Source organism: Primulina tabacum, chromosome 9 (genome assembly GCF_025594145.1).
Source record: "Primulina tabacum isolate GXHZ01 chromosome 9, ASM2559414v2, whole genome shotgun sequence".
NCBI lineage: Eukaryota > Viridiplantae > Streptophyta > Magnoliopsida > Lamiales > Gesneriaceae > Primulina > Primulina tabacum.
In genome coordinates this window covers 31,976,274-31,995,709 of record NC_134558.1, presented here as the reverse complement: position 1 = coordinate 31,995,709, position 19,436 = coordinate 31,976,274, and the positions used below count along the sequence as shown (strand labels likewise).

Sequence of the window (19,436 nt, the reverse complement as noted above, 5' to 3'; positions counted from 1 at the left end):
GGTGTTTATTGTATTTGCTACACACAATTTCATGGTGGCCGAAATTTTTTTTGTAAAAATTCGTTTTTTTAAACTTCCGTTGCGCTTACGGTCACCGTAACCGATCCTCTTTCATTAATTACTTCACTGAATTGAATTAGTTTGGCATAGCTTGAGAGGACATGTTCAATTGGATATAAAATCTCGTCGAATGCATAGATCATTGTCGAACGAATTAAGTAGATTAACGAGGGGTAGGTGAACCGAGATTCTCCATAAATTCATTTCTCATTGAACTTTAATCAATCATTTTAGCTTATTTATTTCATCATTTAATCCTTGAACCATTTCATTGAGTTTTTATTTAATAATCGTAGTAGTAAACAATCATCTGAAGTATCGCTGCTAAAAATTGAATAAATGAGAATAATAATTGAGAAATACAATCCTTAGATGAACGATACTCGTACTCTTGTACACTATATTATTACTTGACATCGTGCATTTGCGATTATTTCGAGCTTGAATATTATTAATTTTTACTAAGAATTTTACAATGAAAGTTTTACTCGATCACTAAGCATGGAACATTTTGAAGTACTTACTTTTACTTGCGAAATACCTAATTTTAATTTTAAAATAATTGATTTGGTAAATGAGATACTCATAATATGTGATAGAATACTGGATATTCGAATATGCAACGTAAATTCAGCCATGATTGGTTTTCCAACTAAGATTCATTAGAATACTTATTCATGTCATTTAAAAAAATGAACACAGTTCGTTACTGATTGTGGAGTAAGAGTAAATTGTTTGTAGATCAAAATAAGCACTTACTTTTAACAAAAATATAGTAGCATACTTATCCCGGAGTAAAAGTAAGTTCTTTCTTTGTATACCGAAATAAATTGTTTTTTTTATTTCATGAGGAGTGATGAAAAATGTAATTGTTAAAATTTCAATTGCATTGAAATTGCATCATAATGCATATTAGAAATATCCAATATTTTATTACCTATTCTGAGTATCTCATTTATGAAATCAAGTATTTTAAACTGAAATTAGGTACTTATCAAGTAAACTAAGTACTTTAAAAGTTTTATATTTAGTTAGGAACTTGATATTTTTTTACAAAATAGATATCACACGAGAAGAATATGTCGTCCAAATGCATCTCTAGGGAAAGACCAACACTTGGTGAACTTACCTTGCATATTCGAATATCCAGTATTTTAATACATATTCTGAGTATCTAATTTACCAAATCAAGTATTTTAAAATTGAAATTAGGTGTTTCGCAAGTAAAACTAAGTACATGAAAATGTTTAATGCTTAGTTACGAATTTGTTTTTTTTAACAATAAAAAAATAATTAAATGAAATGAACATGTCATCCAAATGCATCTTGGATGGAAATGTGAGAATTTGGTGAACTTACGTTGCATATTCTAATATCCAGTATTTTAATATTCATTTTGAGTATTTTATTTATCAAATCAAGTATTTTAAAATTGAAATTAGGTATTTCGTAAGTAAAACAAAGTACTTCAAAAAGTTCGATGCTTAGTTGTGAATTTAAAAATAAAAAATATTTAAACGAAATGTACATGTCATCCAAATGCATCTTGGATGGAAATGCGAGCACTTGGTGAACTTATATTGCCTACTAAAATATCCAGTATTTTATTAACTTTTATGAGTATCTCAATTACCAAATCAAATATTTTAAAACTGAAATTATGTATTTCGCAAGTAAAACTAAGTACTTGAAAAAGTTCAATGCTTAGTTACGAATTTGTTTTTTTAAAAATAAAAAAATAATTAAATGAAACGAACAAGTCATCCAAATGGATCTTGGATGGAAATACGAGCACTTTGTGAACTTGTGTTGCATATTCGAATATCCAGTATTTTAATACTCATTCTGAGTATCTCATTTATCAAATCAAGTATTTTAAAACTGCAATTAGGTATTTCGCAAGTAAAACTAAGTACTTGAAAAAGTTCAATGCTTAGTTGCGAATTTGTTTTTTTTTTAAATAAAAAAATACTTAAATGAAATGAACATGTCATCCAAATGGATCTTGGATGGAAATACGAGTACTTGGTGAACTTGCGTTGCATATTCGAATAACCAGTATTTTAATACACATTCTGAGTATGTCATTTACTAAATCAAGTATTTTAAAATTGAAATTAAGTATTTCACAAGTAAAATTAAGTATTTCAAAAAGTTCAATGCTTAGTTGTGAATTGTTTTTTTAAATAAAAAAATATTTTAATTCAATGTATATGTGATCCAAATGCATCGGGAATGATGAGTGGAAAGAGAAGATGACTAACAAAAAAAAGAGATTTATATAATTTTTTATTAAGTAAAAAGGGTAAAAAGATAAAAATACATGAAACATGTAGTAAAAACTAAGTTTGTCTTTTGTACTGAATCTTAAAAAAATCATTGAGAGATGTATTTTTCTATAAATTATCCTTAAAAAATAGGAAATTATGATTTTATATATATACGTGATAGGATTTTACCGTTCTGTGCAAATACCGATACCCACCCCCACCCCCACCCCCACCCCGCCAATAACCTATTCCCAAATTTCATCCTCTATTCGTCCCCGATGGAGAAATAAAAACTATCGACCAAAACCCTAACCGACCTCCGATCTGCCCGATCTGCCGCCGGCGACATCATCCACCGCATACCGTGTCTCGTCTTCGTTTCTACACTATTCAGGATGCGATTTATTTGATAAGCTACTCCAAATTCGCTGGTTGTAACTTCTCTCTCATCGGTTTTCGTCCAAGCTCGTCGCTTCCGCTTGCCGTTGGTCTCCTCCATCCAATTCTCATATTTGTTTCTTCCCCTGTATTTGAGATTCTTTTCACAGTTCATTGCTTGTTGGAAGTTGTTAAATTTATGATCTAGGTATCTGTTTCCGTTTTTCTTCTCATTTTCTCTTTATTATCTAAGATCGATGTACCGTATGCTGTACATTTCATTTCGTCTTTTTTTATTTGCTTTACCTTTTCCTATTCTGTTTTTTCCACAAATATGCTAGAGAGCTCGTTTGGATCGTTTTAAGTTGGAGCTGATAGGATGGGGTGAAGCCAGAGATCGAGCCTGAAACTTTGAAGAGTTTGAACTCAAAACCAAATTCAGAACCAGCTCGATCCTGTTCGGAAGTGATTAAAGCTTGAACTCCAGCCAGAAAATTTTGTTAGAATTTGGCTCAATTCAATTCATTTGCACCTCTGAGAAGGATCCTGCAATTTCACTTGTATGAAATGTTATTTGTGATGCCTACTTGCATCATTTTCACTCCCTAAATCTGTGAGTATTGATCAATACTGTTGTGTCGTGTCATCCTTCTTATTGTGTTCAAGCAAAATGGCAAATCCACAAAATGTAGAGCTGGAGGCAGCCAAATTTCTTCATAAACTTATTCAAGAATCCAAAGACGAGCCTACCAAATTGGCTACAAAGCTTTATGTGGTATGCATGATTTCTTTTTCCTCGGATATTGTCATTTGTTCTATTAATTTCTAGCTTCTAATGCTTGCCTCTCACGAGTATTTATGCTTGTATTATTTGGGCACAAAGATTTTGCAACACATGAAATCAAGTGGGAAAGAAAATTCAATGCCATATCAAGTTATATCAAGGTAAACCTTATCCACAATAATATTTGGACGAGCTTTAGTTTGTTACATTTCGATTCAACCAGCTTTTCCTAATTAACTATTAATAACCCGTTATCCATTTTTCTTTCCGTCTCAATGTCTTGTGGAAAATAAACTCGGCGAGGAAGATTAAGAATTTTCAAGATGCTGTAAAGGAGTACTTTAGTTAGTTATTTTGGCCCAATGATATCTTAGTGCATAAATTATAGGAGATTTAACTTTAGAAATTTTGATCTCAAGTCCATTTCATGTTTTATATTTTGTTTGCATGTTCTCAAATCTCAATGTCTGGTGCTTTTTTAAGGATCTGGAAATGAAGTATGGGCTACGCTGTCACTCATTTTTAATTTAGAAGTTTGTTATGTGGGGCCATGCTGCATTAAATTTAAAAATGCTTTGCAGAGATTTACTATTTCATATTGGATCCTTTTAATTATGCTACTGTCCAATGCCAGTTTTTTCTCGTTGTCTACCTTTTTTGTATAATTTTCTGGTTTTGTTTTACTGCATGAAGGGCCATGGAAACCGTTATCAAACAACACAATCTTGACATTGAAACTTTAATGTCATCGCGCCTTCCTTTGCCTGCCGGAACACAAATTGGAGATTCTGCATCCTTGCAGATAGCTGGTGAAATATCTCTATATTTCAAAGGCACTTTTAACGACATGGTAATTCAACTTTATTATGGTGCATTTTATCGCAGGCTCTTCTCAGCATGTTGGAGTGACAAAGGAATCTAATTCCAGTTTTGCTGGAAATGATACGGGCACATCTGAGGCCTATGCTTCAACCAGGTTACTTGCTGATACTGGTAGTAGTGCACATGGTTTATATCAAGGAGCTGCAGCACATTTAAGTGGTAATTTTTGAACACTTGATCTTGATTATGAATGTTGCTCAGATTTAATAGCTTATGAAGGTTTTATACTCCGTACAAAGGATATCGATACATACAGTCAAAGAAAAGAAAAAAAGGTGGGTGAGGTCTGAGAGCTGACCTTTAATTTGCAGTTGAGGCATCGGCTATTGAGAAAATGTTTGAATTTTGTCACGTGACCGCTAGAAGGATCAAGTTAAGGGATGTTGGAGCAGTGCATCGTTAAGATCGTGAAGACCTCTTGATTTTTTGGTTTTTCTACCTTGCTTGCCTATTTTGATTGAATGGAAATGCTTAGAGGCTCACTCGGGAGAATCCCACGATCTCGTACGAAATGAATTTTAGAAGAAACAAAAGTCTGATTATGTTTTATTTCCACCAACCAGCTTAAATACAAAATCGAACCTAATCCAAAGAAATCAAAATCACGAAGGTAAAATCCTATCACCATGTGGATTATCTTTATGGGATAATCATTTATTAAATCCAACCCTAACAACTTAAAGAAAGAAAAGATAACAAAAATTTAAATGAGCATCCACTTCTTCCTGATTCTTCCACGAGTGAAGCGATGATATGTGAAATTCTTGAACTTGGGCTGGGCTGCCACCGTCATCTGGCTGGCTTGGATCCATTGCAAATTTCTGCCAAAAACAATCATGATGCCCACTGTATCTGATGAAAGAAAGTTTTTTTTCTGCCCGTGCTTTTTTTTTTTTGGCCACACATTTACGTTTTGTTGTGGGGTTATGAAATGAATAACATGATTGGATTGTGCTAATTTCTAGTTTTGACTGCCTGATTTAATTGTGGACGTGTTGCGAGAAGTTTCAGTTCTATAATTAACTTTTCATTTATTGGTGAGTGAAAAACAGTAAAAACTTTCTTGGATAATGTATGACCAAACTTTTGCTGCTACAAATTATAGAGGAGGAATTTTCCCATGCTTCGCATATTTAATTGGCATCCCTGCTGCAATTATTGTTTTACCTTCTAACTTGTCATTAATCTCAGGCAGCGTTGTCAAGGTTCATGAAGGTTCTACAGGTTTTTATTTATCGGCTGAATCATCTAATCAGATGCAGTTTGGTAGCTCTTCATATGATAGCCGTGATTTTTCTGCAAAGATGCCTAAAGACAGAAGCATGGAAGTTTTTACTTCCGTGCCTTCTGCTGATCATGCAGCTGTTAGAAGTATGGCTGTGAAGCCAGTGGATCCTGGGGGATCTAGTATGGCTTCTAATGCCAATAAGCCTGCTCAGGTACTTTTGAAATGTGAAAATATCTATTTTAATCATTTTCTTCCATCCCGAGTCCATCTGGGTATGTGTTCTTACACACCTTCCTCGCTGCTTTATGCTTTTGATTTATCAGTTAGCATTATATTATATCCGACTTAATTACATTGAGATTATTTTGGCAGGGGTCCATTCCAAGCAGTCTTTCGGAGGCAGGAATGCTCAGAAATGTAGCACCTAGGGATGCTGGAAAATCTTCTGTTTCTCTGGCTCCTGGTATTGGCTTGCTATTCACAGACCAGCAGTTAAAGCAGCTTAGAGCTCAATGTCTTGTCTTTTTGTCCTTCAGGTAGTGAAATATTTGTTATAGCGTGTCATGAATCATTAACTCTTAATGGCAACTGTTCTCTTGTCTCTGTCTAACAGTATTCTCCTTATACAGAAATGGTTTGTTACCCAAGAAACTCCATCTTGAGATCGCACTTGGAAACCTTTATTTCAAAGAAGGTATATCAGGTGCTTACTGTTTCATAATTTTTTGCATCTACACTTATTTTATTGAACATTAACATGATATTCTGCAGATGGGCCGCACAGAGATCTAATTGATCAGAAAGGGAAAGAGCAAATCCCAACAAGTGTTCCTGAGGCCACAAGGCCATTGGACAAGCCAACTAGTAGTAAGTCCCACCCATCTATTTTGGAATCCAGTTCGTTGATGGAGGCTGATAATGCAAAAGTGTTGGAGGAGAAAAGTTTCCCACCTGCTATTCTTTTTGAAAATGAACAAGATCGGAATCACCTTTTAGCAACAAGGAAAATAGAAGCTGAAATCCAATCATATGAAGGAGTTGGATTACATTCATCTGCCACCAAAGATTTACATGATCTGAACTTAAGGGAAATATCTAGCAGGAATCTCGAGGATGACTCGGGGAACAACCGACTGTTGGCAAACATAGCCTCCGGAGGTATGGTTACTTGTGATCAATCAAAACCTTAGAAGAGAGGTGGGAGTGGAAATAGGTTTGATGCTAATGTTTCCAAGGTACTGGGACCTGCCAATTTCATCATGCACGAACCAGTGCTTCACCAAGAAAATAATATGATCAGCCATTTCAAAAAATCCATGTTTTGCTATATTCTAGGAAGTATACATTCTGATGGTAAGTGGCCAAGTTTTCCTTCAAAGAGACAAAAGCTTGTCTCAGGAATGAGCGATCAAAACTATACTGCCTTGCCAATTAAAGATTTTAATGCAATGACAAAAATTGTTTCACCTGGTGAGAATCGTATTGTTGGTGTAATGAAAGTTGACCACACAGTATCCTTTTATGTGGAAACCGCACACTTGGAATTTGTTTTTTTATTTTACATCTATTCTCACTTGTGATTTTTTGAGAGATGTAGAGGTTTACGATTTTATTAATCAGATAGATGTCCAATGGTAGGAGAGATTCATGCTTCTACACTTACACTTTGGAAAATTTCTACAGCAGTACGTACAGATCAGCAAGGGGAAGATATATCGGCATCTTATGATAAGCCACATTCTCCAAGGCATACAACTGTAGAAACATGGATCTTGCAAAGACAGAAAAGAAAACTTCTTGCTCAGCAGATCTGGGCTCAGAAACTGCAGAAAACTGATCTAAGAATTGCTGCTTGTTCCAACAAACTTAAGGTTGTCCATATGTAATTAGAAATATAGGGACTTGGGATTACTATTTAAGTTATGGAATGTCAATGATATCATGAGGTTTCTTTATTAGAATCCTTCAGTTTTTGGAAATCTTAGACGCATGAATATGCATTTATGTTATCGTGCCATTTTCCTGCCTTTAAGATATAGCTTTTGCCAATAACTTATGGTAATTATATCTGCTTTAAGTTTGTTGTTTTGTTATCGTGGTCCATGCTCATGTTGGTCTTTTTCTTCTACATGATTATATAAATATATTAATCTGTTTAGAGATGCTGTCGGTTTAAGTTCGTTCCCTCATTTAGGAATTAAAGTTGAGTATCAGTCGGCTACATGATTATGTGCTAGTCAACATTTCACTCTATTGGCGAAAATTGATCATTATTTACTTCGAATATGATTAAAATATAGAAGTCTTCACTCTTCACTTAAATTGTTATGTTCGCGAAAATGTTTAATTGCCCTTAATCGTTTTCTTTCATCAACATAGAAAGTAAATGTGATTAATTTGATAGACAAAAGGTGATCAATCTCTTTTATTGTTTGTTCCTGATTGATTCGTGTATCTATTTAATTTACTTTCACAGTGCAAACTTTTTAGTCCGTATCTAGATTCCTCTTGTTTGCTAGGTTTAGATTTATCTGTCCTTGTAAGTTCACATGTTAATCTTTTAGGATTCTTATTGTTTGCTCTTAAATGTTTATTCCCTTCAAGCTTTATGGCTACATTGACTAGGTTATCCACAATTATTTTACTTACTTTCATTTTCCTTTTTGGTAAACTATGATCGTTCACTATGTTCCAGGATATTGTAAGCTGCTCTGAAGATATTTCTGCAAAGACCAAAAGTGTTATTGAATTGAAAAAGCTTCAGTTGCTGGAGTTGCAGCGGCGTCTTCGGAAGTAATTATTTTTTTATACTCAGGGTTGAACTTAGTAATATTTAATTCTAATATTTTGGTCCTTTTTTTTTGGTTATATCAACACTTAATATTTGGCATGTCTGTTCCTGTTTTTCTGGTACGAGGGATGTGGACTTGATAATAATTAATTCTAAAATTTTGGCCTTTTTCCAGTAGCACTTAATTCTTGGACAGGTCTCTTCCTGTTTTTCTGTTTTGAATAATTTATTATCTGATATTTTTCATCCATATCTGCAGTGACATCTTACATGACTTTTTCAAACCCATAGCCAGTGAGATTGACCGCTTGAAATCAATCAAGAAACATAGAATTGGAAGGAGGTCAAAACAAATAGAACGATATGAGCAGAGAATGAAGGAGGAGCGACAAAAGAGAACTCGAGACAGGCAGAAGGAATTCTTTAGTGAGATAGAAGTGCACAGGTATATTTTGATCTACGTATTAGATTTTATAAGTTGTTTGCTTTGATGGACCATCTAGTATATTATTATTATTAGTTAATAATATGTTAGTGTTTGATAATACTCCGTGGTGCCAAATTCAGAGAAAGAATGGAAGATGGGTTTAAAATAAAAAGAGAGCGGTGGAAGGGATTTAACAGATATGTGAGAGAGTTCCATAAAAGGAAGGAAAGATTTTACCGAGAGAAGATAGACAGAATTCAACGTGAAAAGATCAATTTGCTGAAAATTAATGATGTGGAAGGATATCTCCGCATGGTTCAGGTGCTGTGGTCTTTAATAGAGTGATGACACTTTGCATAATCTCTCTCCAATCAGTCAATCTGTCTCAATTTTTTGTGTAGGATGCAAAATCTGACCGTGTTAAACAATTGCTGAAAGAGACTGAGAAATATCTGCAGAAGCTTGGATCCAAACTAAGGGATGCTAAGTCTATGGCTGGTCAATATGAAAATGATAGTAGTATTATGGAGGAGAATGAAGCTGCTGCTGAGAATGAAGATGAAAGGGATCAGGCCAAGGTGCCTTTTTTTTGTTTTATTTGGAACGATTCATTTACGAGCACCTTGTTATTGTCATTCATTTAGGTGTCCAGGTGGATGACTTACTTTCTAGCTTGTAAAATGTGTGTTTATTTTCTGCAGCACTATCTGGAAAGCAATGAGAAGTACTATATGATGGCACATAGGTAATGTGAAGTAATCATCCTTAACATGAACTTTGAGCAACATGCTACATATATTGTAGTTTTGAAATGCATACATGTGGATGCAACTGCTCCGTGACCTTGTCTTTGTTTCTTGTTCTCTGTCAGACAGCAGTTGGATCTCTCGATATTATTCACTTACATATTCTCTTTTTGAATGCAATGTGTTTATATCCATTAACTGTTTTGATTCTCTGTCCTTGATCGATTTTGATTCTTGCTTTTGTAGTGTAAAAGAGAACATCGTGGAGCAGCCGACCTGCCTTGTGGGTGGAAAACTAAGAGAGTGAGTGATATTTATTACACAATTTCTTTTCTTTTCCTCCTATAATGGGATTCTAGGTTTTTTACTGACTGTTTTTTTATTTATTTTTGATCCGTACTGGATTTGTTTTCGATGGATGGGATATTTATTAGTATATTTTACCGAGACCAACTGAGCATGTTTGTACTGACGACTATGTGACATTATTTGTCTTGAATTATTTTCTTTGTGCTTTTAAGGTACCAAATGAATGGACTAAGGTGGTTGCTTTCGCTTTATAATAACCATTTGAACGGCATTCTAGCAGATGAAATGGGCCTCGGTAAAACGGTTCAGGTATGATTTTTTTTCGAAGTAAACCTACAGTCTGCAAATTACTCAGGTTTATAGTTTAGGTTTTGTTACCCATGGATTTAACGGAATTTTGGATCTGATTGTACAAAATTTGCAGGTTATTTCTCTAATTTGTTACCTAATGGAAACTAAGAACGATAGGGGACCCTTTTTAGTAGTTGTACCATCTTCAGTACTGCCTGGGTGGGTGTCAGAAATTGATTTCTGGGCACCAAGTATCCACAAAATTGTTTACTCGGGTCCTCCTGAAGAACGCCGAAGGCTATTTAAGTAAGAGATGTGTAATCTGATGGGAGTTTCTTGTTTATATAATTCCTTGTAACACATTAGTTTATCTGTCATCATTATACATTGCAGGGAACAAATCGCTCATCCAAAATTCAATGTGCTGTTGACAACGTATGAATATTTAATGAACAAGCACGATCGGCCTAAATTAAGCAAAATACAGTGGCATTATATCATTATTGATGAAGGACATCGCATAAAAAATGCTTCCTGCAAGTTGAATGCTGATTTGAAACATTACAAGAGTAATCACAGATTACTGTTGACTGGAACTCCTTTGCAGGTCTAAAATTTGTAAACTTGGCTTATTTATGTCTTATTATATGCTGCAATTACACCTTGTTTCTTACTTTCATAATTTTATTTGAAGAAACGGCTTTGAATTCGAATATTCACTCACTCTTATTGGCGGCATTACTTTAGCTTCTATCTTATCTGTTTGCCTCTTTGTAGAATAATCTTGAGGAACTGTGGGCGCTGCTTAACTTCTTGTTGCCAAATATATTTAACTCCTCAGTGGACTTTTCTCAGTGGTTCAATAAGCCTTTCGAGAGTAACGGTGATATTTCCGCCGATGAGGTAAGTGTTGTAGATCCTAATGCTGACATACACTGCCTGTGAAACTTCTTCTTCTTGAACTTTTAAATCATCATCATCATCGCTAATTATTGTGACCAGGCTTTACTATCTGAGGAGGAGAATCTTTTGATCATAAATCGGCTTCACCAAGTTCTGCGACCATTTGTTCTTCGAAGATTGAAGCACAAGGTATCTTTCTGCATTCAGCTGTCTCGTGACTAGATTAAATCAAGTTTGTGTTGCCACCTCTTGATTGTTGTTATTTTATTATTGACTGCAATCGTACTCTTTATCATATTTATTTTCATGGTTGAAAGAATTGGAGAAAGATAACATGTTATTTAGTATAATGATGCTTGATAGGGGTAAATATGACTTATATCAAGATGGCCACCATTACTGGCATATTGTATTACCTTGTAACCAAACCTATGAGCATCTTCATATTTATATCATTTTTTTCTCATACCATCCCTTCTACTCCTGAGAGTATATGGGAACTTATTTGGATGTTCTATATATGGTCATCCCTTGCTCACTTAGATGCGCGTGGTTGTGGAAGCTCACCAATGTATTATATCAAGGAACTTTTGTATCAGAAATGTTTCTTATTTTATTTTTATTGCAACTGTTAATTATTTCCAGGTTGAGAATGAATTGCCCGAAAAGATTGAAAGGCTGATTAGATGTGAGGCTTCTGCATATCAAAAGCTATTGATGAAGAGGGTAGAAGAGAACCTTGGCGCTATTGGGACGTCAAAGGTATTTTTCATTTTTAAATTTTATGGTCTCTCTAGACATGGAAAAGATGTGTTCCGGGGTTTATGCATGTGCATGCGTAGAATAATGGTGTATGCAAAGGCGCAGATATGCAGGTTTGCACACTAATATACACACACCACAATAGCTACTTCCGTCAGTCCGTGTTTTTGTGAAGATGGATTTATGTATGAAAAGTTCTTAATGCATATATAGTTTCCCTTTTAAATAGCATCCTAGAAGTATTTTTCCTTACCTCTTAACAAAACTTTCAGGCTCGAACTGTGCATAACTCTGTGATGGAGCTGCGTAATATATGTAACCATCCTTATCTTAGCCAACTTCATGTGGAGGAGGTATCTTTTCCCTTTTGTTTATTAATTACTTTATGCAGGTGGAATAATCGATCTAAGCTTGATAAATTAGTGTAGTTCGTTGAATTAATTTATGGATGTCTCACCACTTTCCACCTTTTGCACAATCTTTTTGAAAATGGATCTGTTGCTGGAGTTGTTAATTCTAGAGGTCTTTGCTTCTGTTGTTGATGTAACCAGAGCTTCATTTATCTTTTAAGTAGCTACGGATAACTTCTCCGCCTTTTGTAACCTTTAACTTTAATTATTCTGCTAAAAGATTGTTTCTTATAAAAAAAAATAGTAGGTCTCTGCTCCTGTCTATTTTAGAGTGCAATAAGTTACCTAATCACTGAGTGTGAGAAACTTTTCACTGTATTAAATTTTTTGTTTATTTGAGTGGGCGATTGTTTTTATAACCTTTCCACTTTCCTTGCCCTGTTTTGGAAATCAGGAGTACGGAGAACTTGCTGATATAAACAAGACCATTTTTTTGTTGGTTGATAATTTTTTTGTTTCTGGTTAGGTGAATAATTTGATACCTACTCATTATCTGCCAAACATTGTGAGACTCTGTGGGAAGCTTGAGATGCTGGATCGTTTGCTGCCCAAACTAAAGGCAACTGGTCATAGGGTATGATAAGTAGTTCATTTATTTTTGGATTTGGATTACTGTATATCAATTATTTTTTTCTTTTCTAAAACATATTTGAGTGTGTTTTTTTTAGCTTGTCGTCTGTTATTTAATAATCAGTACATACTGCCTGCCATTTTTTTATCATTATGCCCCGGCGACTGGTCATAGGGTATGATAAGTTCATTTATTTTTGGATTTGGATTACTGTATATCAATTTTTTTCCTTTTCTAAACGTCTTTGAGTGTGTTTTTTAGCTTGTGGTCTGTTCTTTAATAATCAATACATACTGCCTACCATTTTTTTTAATCTAATTGTGTCCCGATTCCCTCAAATAAATGCTGGTATTTCGTCTGGCTAATGGATCCATTAACTTTCGGATAATCTTTGTACAGCTGTGGCATTTTACTGGCATGCCAGAAATTTAAATTCAAGTCTGAGTGAAAAAATAAACGCCAAACAAAATACGGATATTTTTTTGACATAAGTAGTCTCTACTTTTCGTATGAATTATAGTGAAATAAATTACAACTGTTGAAATATTTGGTCAACATGAGTGATTTTTGAGAAGGTATCACATAAACTTGTATATTTTGCTTCTGCATCTTTTGCTTAATGCTATGGCCAGTATTTTTTTACATTTCATTTTGGTCTCCTCTCTCTCTCTCTCTCTCTTGAAGCATTGGTACTGTGTACTGTATGTTGATGAGTGTTTTGGTGTTCAGGTTCTACTCTTTTCAACGATGACTAGACTTCTTGATGTTATGGAGGACTATCTATGCTGGAAACAATATAGATACCTTCGGTTAGATGGGCATACATCTGGTGGTGATCGAGGAGCCCTCATTGATGGATTCAATCAACCTGGTTCTCCATATTTTATATTTTTGCTTAGGTAATAATGCTTCTTTTGTGGTTCTTTGAGTAGTAGGCATGCATTTTATCATTGAAACAGTAGAGATGGATCCGTTTATGTTAGATATTCTCATATTCCTGTGAGAAGTAATGGAGTGGGTTTATCAGAATTCATGTTGCAACTGCAACATGGTTGAAAAAACACATTTGGTTAGATTGATAATTATCAGTTTTGCGATTGGCAAATTATTTGAATTGGAATTGATTGGAATAGCGAAATTAAGAATATTGATGGCACGCTGAAGTTAAATGAGATATTTTGTCAGTTTTTATTTATTTACTACTAATAATGTTGGAACATGTGAAACTCCGGTCATTTGTGCTCGATGATGCAAATCAAACAATTTCAGGACCTGTTTTGTTATGAGGATATTTCATTCTTATTGGGTTGCTACAAAACCTTGTTAACGAGTTTGGTCAAATGAATAAATGGATAGGGCCGTATGACTTCAAGATATTAAGAACGGAGAAAATACCCGACCAGTGGAGAGAATAGTGTAGTTCCCATGTTTTCAAACTAGGGAGATATACAAAACTGTGCAAATTATAGCGGTAAGCTAATGAGTCATACCATGAAACTTTAGGAAAGAGTGATTGAAAGAAGATTAAGATTAAAGAGAGGTGACTGAAAATCAATTTGGATCATGTATGGAAGGACAATGTTGGAGGCTATTCACCTCCTTAGACAATTAGTAGAAATGTATTGAGAGAAGAAACGAGACTTACACATGGTATTTATTGACATAGAAAAAACATATGACAGTGTCAAAGAGAAATTACGTGGAAGGTTTTGGAAAAGAAAGTAGTAAATGTTAAGTTTGAAACTTGGCAATAAAAGTCGGAAGAGAAAGGTTTTAGACTTAGTAAAGCAAAGACATAATACATGGAATTTAAGTTTAGCAATACTTGGAGTAGTGAGACAATGGTTAAGATAGGAGATGTCGAATTACCGATTAGTGAGACTTTAAGTTTGTAAGATTATTTTTATAGAAAAATGGGGAGGATTGATAAAAATTTACCACATAGAATACAAGTGAGATGGTTGAAGTGGAGAAGTGCAGATGATGTTCTGTGTGATTGTAAGGTTATCCTGAAACTCAAATGGAAATTTTACAGAATTACAGATAGGTCTGCTACGTTATTTGGATCTGAATGTTGGGTTGTAAAGCAGACACATGAACAAAAGATCAGAGTCGCAAAAATGATTATGCTAAAGTGGATATACAATAATAGATAGATTAAGAAGCATGAATATTAGAGAAAAAAATCAAGTGTTGTATTTTTTGGGAGTAGAGAGAGAATTATTCAAAATGCTCTCTCCCTCCTCTGATTTTCGCCCCATCGTTCTCGCCCTTTACCCAATCATCAACCATCGTTCTTTCAACACCGAAGGTCGAACCTGAAAATTCGGTCGTCTCCGACTGCCGATCGCCGGAAATAGTCTTTCAACTTCAACAGAATCGTCTTCTCGTTGTAGTCATCTGCTGATATTTTGTCCAGGTCAGTTTCGAAAGATGTTTCATAGGAATCGTAAGTACTGTTCTTCCGCAACTTGGGTTTCTGGGTCAGCAAATCGTGATCTAGTTATTAAGGTAGAACACAAAATCTTCTCGATGAGACGAGGGAACAGAGGAGACTCGATTTGGTGGTCCGAACGTACCAGGAACTCGTGTTACATGATGGATTTTGATTCAAAGGAAGCCCATTGGATTCAACTTAGATTCTTAGACGCAGTTAACTCTTCTCAGTTAGAGTCGCCGTTCTTTAGACTTAGAGGTCGGAATGCGGTGTTCACGGTTCAGATTTTCTCTAACAAGCGAGGTAGGTTTCTGGAACTTTCTAAATTTAGTCACCAAGGAAAGAAGCAAACTACCATTGTGCCCAGTGGTATCAAGTCTGTGGGTTGGAGTAATTTAGCTACGGCGTTGGGCAAGATGAGGTCAGGGTATAACCAGAGCGGCATTTCTATGGATGACCGTGGGCCCATTACTAGGAAGCTCATTAAGGATAAGTACAGAGACAAAATGGCACATCGGGAGAACATCCGAGAGAGGAAAATCTCAAATGTTGTTGGAGGCAATCTAAGCTCGAGTAGGAAGTGGGAAGAGGCTCTTATAATTTCCAAAAGCAAGATCACCACTTCTTGGTTAGACATTCAAGAGGTTCTTGGGACTAGCTCAATTGGTACCAGGATTGTGCTAAGTACCTATATATCCATGTGGTCTTAGGTTCGATCCTGGAAAGGCACAAGCTTCAGTGCATGGGCTGAAGAGTTCTATGAGGAACCCGTACGACGCCTATGAAAAGCCCGTGAGGGAAGAGTTCCATAGATGGGCCAAGGCCCATAGAGCAGAGCCCAAGATCGGGATAGCCTTGGGTCGATCGGGGCATTGGGCCGTATGGGCGGTCCACTGGGCCTGTAATGGGTCGTTACATCATCGAATAAGTCAGTAATTCTATTCCCGTTTGATGCAAACAGAGCAGTTTGGTGGCCTTCTAACGCAGATGAATTCTCCTTTTATCTGAGTCTTAAGAGAGGCTTTTTCGATAAGGGGATTATGCTGGATTTCGAGGGATGGAAACAAGATATCAACTCGGCTTTTATTAGAGAGAAATGTTGTAACAGTTGGATTTCCATCTACGGGCTACCATGGAACCTCTGGGGTGTGGATACTTTTAAAAATATTGGGGATTTCTGTGGAGGGTTGATGGATATCAGTGGGGAAACTCTTTCACTTAGTGAGCTTGAGGCAGCTAGAATTAAGGTAAAAAGCATCGAGAGAGGATTCATTAATAGCAGGATGCATATTCCAATTCAAGGAGAGCTACGAGAAATTAGTATAAGGGTAGAAACTTTCGACCCTATTGCTTATCATCAATATGACAAGTGTACGTATGCTCAAGTGGTGGTGAATGGCAAGAGAATATTGGCGGGCTGGGGTAACAACAACATTCTCAGGTTGCAATCTCTTGAGGTGGGAAGCAGAGGAGGAAAAAGTCTAGAAAACCAAGAAAAGTCAGGTGCTAATGACCAGACAGCAGACATTGTTTCCGAGAAGACGAACCCTGATCCGGTCATCAACTCAAAGAACAAGGCAGATAGGTCAGCTACTTTGAGTAGGGAGCTACATAATCTTTCACCCAATAACAAGGAAGAAAGGACGGCTCCTTTGATCAGGGAGTCACATCATCTATCACCTAAGACCAAGGGTCCAGATCGTGTCTCCACTGCAGATAATAAGGTGATCAAAATCCTTTCAAGAGTCGTTCCTAAAAAATTAACTGATTTTCAGCAATCCCAGATCAACACATTGACTGAGACGCCAAGAAAGGGTCTGGACAGCGAGGAGGGCGTTGTAAACTCTAAAATTTCAGTGCCGAAGTTTGGGAAAACTTATTACCACAGATATAAGAGAGAAGAGAATGTGATTAATTACAAATCACGTGTTCAGGAGATTGGTAACCAAGTTTTTAATAGCCCGAGGAAAAATTTTTGTGACTTGATGGGCACAGAAGGAATTGATGATGAAGGCTCACTGGATAATCAGTTGGAAGAAGAGTTGTTATATTCGGATACGGATTCTCATATTTCTTTAAGATCGGAGAGTTCTGATACATTGGAAGAAGATTTTGAGGACTTGGCAGAAATGTTTTCTCCATCGAAAAAACAAATTGATTCCAATAAGTTACAAGAAACGGTAATTACCAGATCTAACGTGGGACATGTATTCTCTGGAATTCAATCATCTTTTTCCAATCACTCTTTTAAGATTCAGTGTCTTCTTCCTGCGTCATTTTCTTCTTTGGGGCTGTCTAGAAGTTTTTTAGGATGGGGGGTCTTAAGATCGATGAAAAGCCGGGTTACGAAAAAGTAATCCTTGTCATGGAATCGACGGGTTATACGGGTAAGTTCGGGGGTGGTAATGAGGCGACACATTCAAGTGCAATTCGTGAGGAAAGGACTAAAAAGACGATGGGGAACTTGAGTAGAGAACTACAGAGGTTATATTGTGGTATCAACTATGAGCGAGGTTCTACTTCCAAGGGATTCAAAGTATCGTTATGAAAATACTATCATGGAACATACGAGGTGGAGGGGCAGCAACTAGGAGAGAATTAATAAAGAGTGTAATACGAACTGAGAAACCGGAGGTGGTTGTATTACTGGAAACAAAAAGAGATCGGGTGGACAGGCAATTTATAGCTAGCATTTGGAAATCGAGATTTGTGGATTGGGTATGCTTACCGTCAGTGGGAAGATCGGGGGGCATTCTGGTTTTGTGGGATCCTAGGGCTGTGGTAGTGGGTGGTAATTTGATAGGTGAATTCTTGGTCTCGATCGAAATTTGTGCAAGTGAGGAAATTAAATGGTGGTTCTCCGCGATTTACGGTCCAGTTAATCCGAGGGAAAGAGAAAATTTCTGGGATGAAATAGCGGGTTTGCACTCGATTTGCGGTGACAAGTGGTGTTTAGGAGGAGACTTCAATGTGGTTAGGAATACGAGTGAAAAATTTAATAGCCTTTCCAGAACTACGAGTTTGAGATGCTTTGATAGATTGATTGAGGAATTACATCTAATCGATCCACCACTCCTGAATGCCAAGTACACATGGACCAACTTTAGGACACAACCGATTTGTTGCCGTCTTGACAGATTTCTAATAACTAAGGGATGGAAAGAAATTTTCAAGAATTACAGACAAAAAGTCCTGCCGAGAATCACTTCCGATCACAATCCGGTTTCTTTTGACACTAGTACTTTGCGCTGGGGACCGACACCTTTGAGGTTTGAAAATGCGTGGTTGACACATTCCAAGTTCAAAGAGATGGTCAGGGAATGGTGGAATGATGTAATATATCAAGGGTGGGAGGGGTATAAATTCATGTCAAAACTGAAAAGGATCAAAGCGGATGTATCGAAGTGGAACAAAGAGGTTTTTGGAGATGTGGGTTTTAAGATAAAGGAGCTGACCAGTGATATTCATAGGCTGGACGAATTAGAGGCGGCGGGTAGGTGGTCTGAGGCGTTGAAAGATGAAAGAAAAAATTTAAAAGTCGAGTTGGAATTGAACATGTTAAGAAGAACACAAATGCAATGTCAAAAAGGGAAACTCAAGTGGATGAGAGAAGGGGATCAAAACTCTAAATTCTTTCACTCTTTACTTAGTGACAGAAGGAACAAAGCACTGATTGACATTGTGGAATTGGAAGATGGCTCAAGAGTCACTGAAGACAGAATCATTGAAGATGAAATTCTGAATTTCTATCGCAGATTGTATATGATTGGAGCAGAGGGGCAACGAGAATTCGAAGCTGAGTCCGAAGAATTAAGAGGTCTAGATTGGTGTGCAATAGATATCAGTCAATCACAAGAGTTGGAGGCATCTTTTTCGGAGGATGAGATCAAAAAGATGGTTTTCGAGAGTGATGGATGCAAGGCTCCGGGTCCAGATGGATTCACAATGGCTTTCTATCAACATAATTTGGACGCGGTAAAAGATGATTTAATTAGAGTCTTTGCTGATTTTTTCAAAAGCGGAATTGTTAATGGTGTTACAAACGAGACTTATATTTGCCTTATTCCGAAAAAAAAAGAAGCGATGAGAATAAAAGATTTCAGACCGATTAGCTTGATTACGAGCTTATGTAAAATCTTATCTAAGGTTTTGACAAATAGATTGAAAAGGGTCATTAATTCCACAAT

The 19,436-nt window shown here is 36.2% G+C and overlaps 1 protein-coding gene across 6 annotated transcripts in view; it reads left to right on the top strand.

Moving 5' to 3' along the window:
* The first annotated feature begins 2,558 nt into the window (after positions 1-2,558).
* Positions 2,559-19,436, top strand: part of LOC142555233 (uncharacterized) — a 28,601-nt gene continuing 11,723 nt past the window's right edge. For 2 of the 6 annotated variants that reach the window (XM_075665996.1, XM_075665991.1), the window contains exons 1-26: positions 2,559-2,916; positions 3,050-3,268; positions 3,375-3,483; positions 3,592-3,653; positions 4,186-4,301; positions 4,378-4,533; positions 5,566-5,813; positions 5,975-6,138; positions 6,232-6,305; positions 6,374-6,760; positions 7,286-7,473; positions 8,298-8,395; positions 8,653-8,838; positions 8,961-9,141; positions 9,222-9,398; positions 9,522-9,565; positions 9,813-9,869; positions 10,088-10,184; positions 10,300-10,472; positions 10,560-10,773; positions 10,944-11,069; positions 11,169-11,258; positions 11,715-11,831; positions 12,104-12,184; positions 12,708-12,815; positions 13,542-13,711. In XM_075665996.1, the coding sequence (XP_075522111.1) occupies positions 3,379-3,483; positions 3,592-3,653; positions 4,186-4,301; positions 4,378-4,533; positions 5,566-5,813; positions 5,975-6,138; positions 6,232-6,305; positions 6,374-6,760; positions 7,286-7,473; positions 8,298-8,395; positions 8,653-8,838; positions 8,961-9,141; positions 9,222-9,398; positions 9,522-9,565; positions 9,813-9,869; positions 10,088-10,184; positions 10,300-10,472; positions 10,560-10,773; positions 10,944-11,069; positions 11,169-11,258; positions 11,715-11,831; positions 12,104-12,184; positions 12,708-12,815; positions 13,542-13,711 (3,419 nt within the window). In that variant the 5' untranslated portion in view covers positions 2,559-2,916; positions 3,050-3,268; positions 3,375-3,378. Of the gene's footprint in view, positions 2,917-3,049; positions 3,269-3,326; positions 3,484-3,591; positions 3,654-4,185; positions 4,302-4,377; positions 4,534-5,565; positions 5,814-5,974; positions 6,139-6,231; positions 6,306-6,373; positions 6,761-7,285; positions 7,474-8,297; positions 8,396-8,652; positions 8,839-8,960; positions 9,142-9,221; positions 9,399-9,521; positions 9,566-9,812; positions 9,870-10,087; positions 10,185-10,299; positions 10,473-10,559; positions 10,774-10,943; positions 11,070-11,168; positions 11,259-11,714; positions 11,832-12,103; positions 12,185-12,707; positions 12,816-13,541; positions 13,712-19,436 lie in introns of those variants that run through there. The other 4 variants (XM_075665993.1, XM_075665995.1, XM_075665994.1 and 1 more) reach the window with 4 other exon arrangements.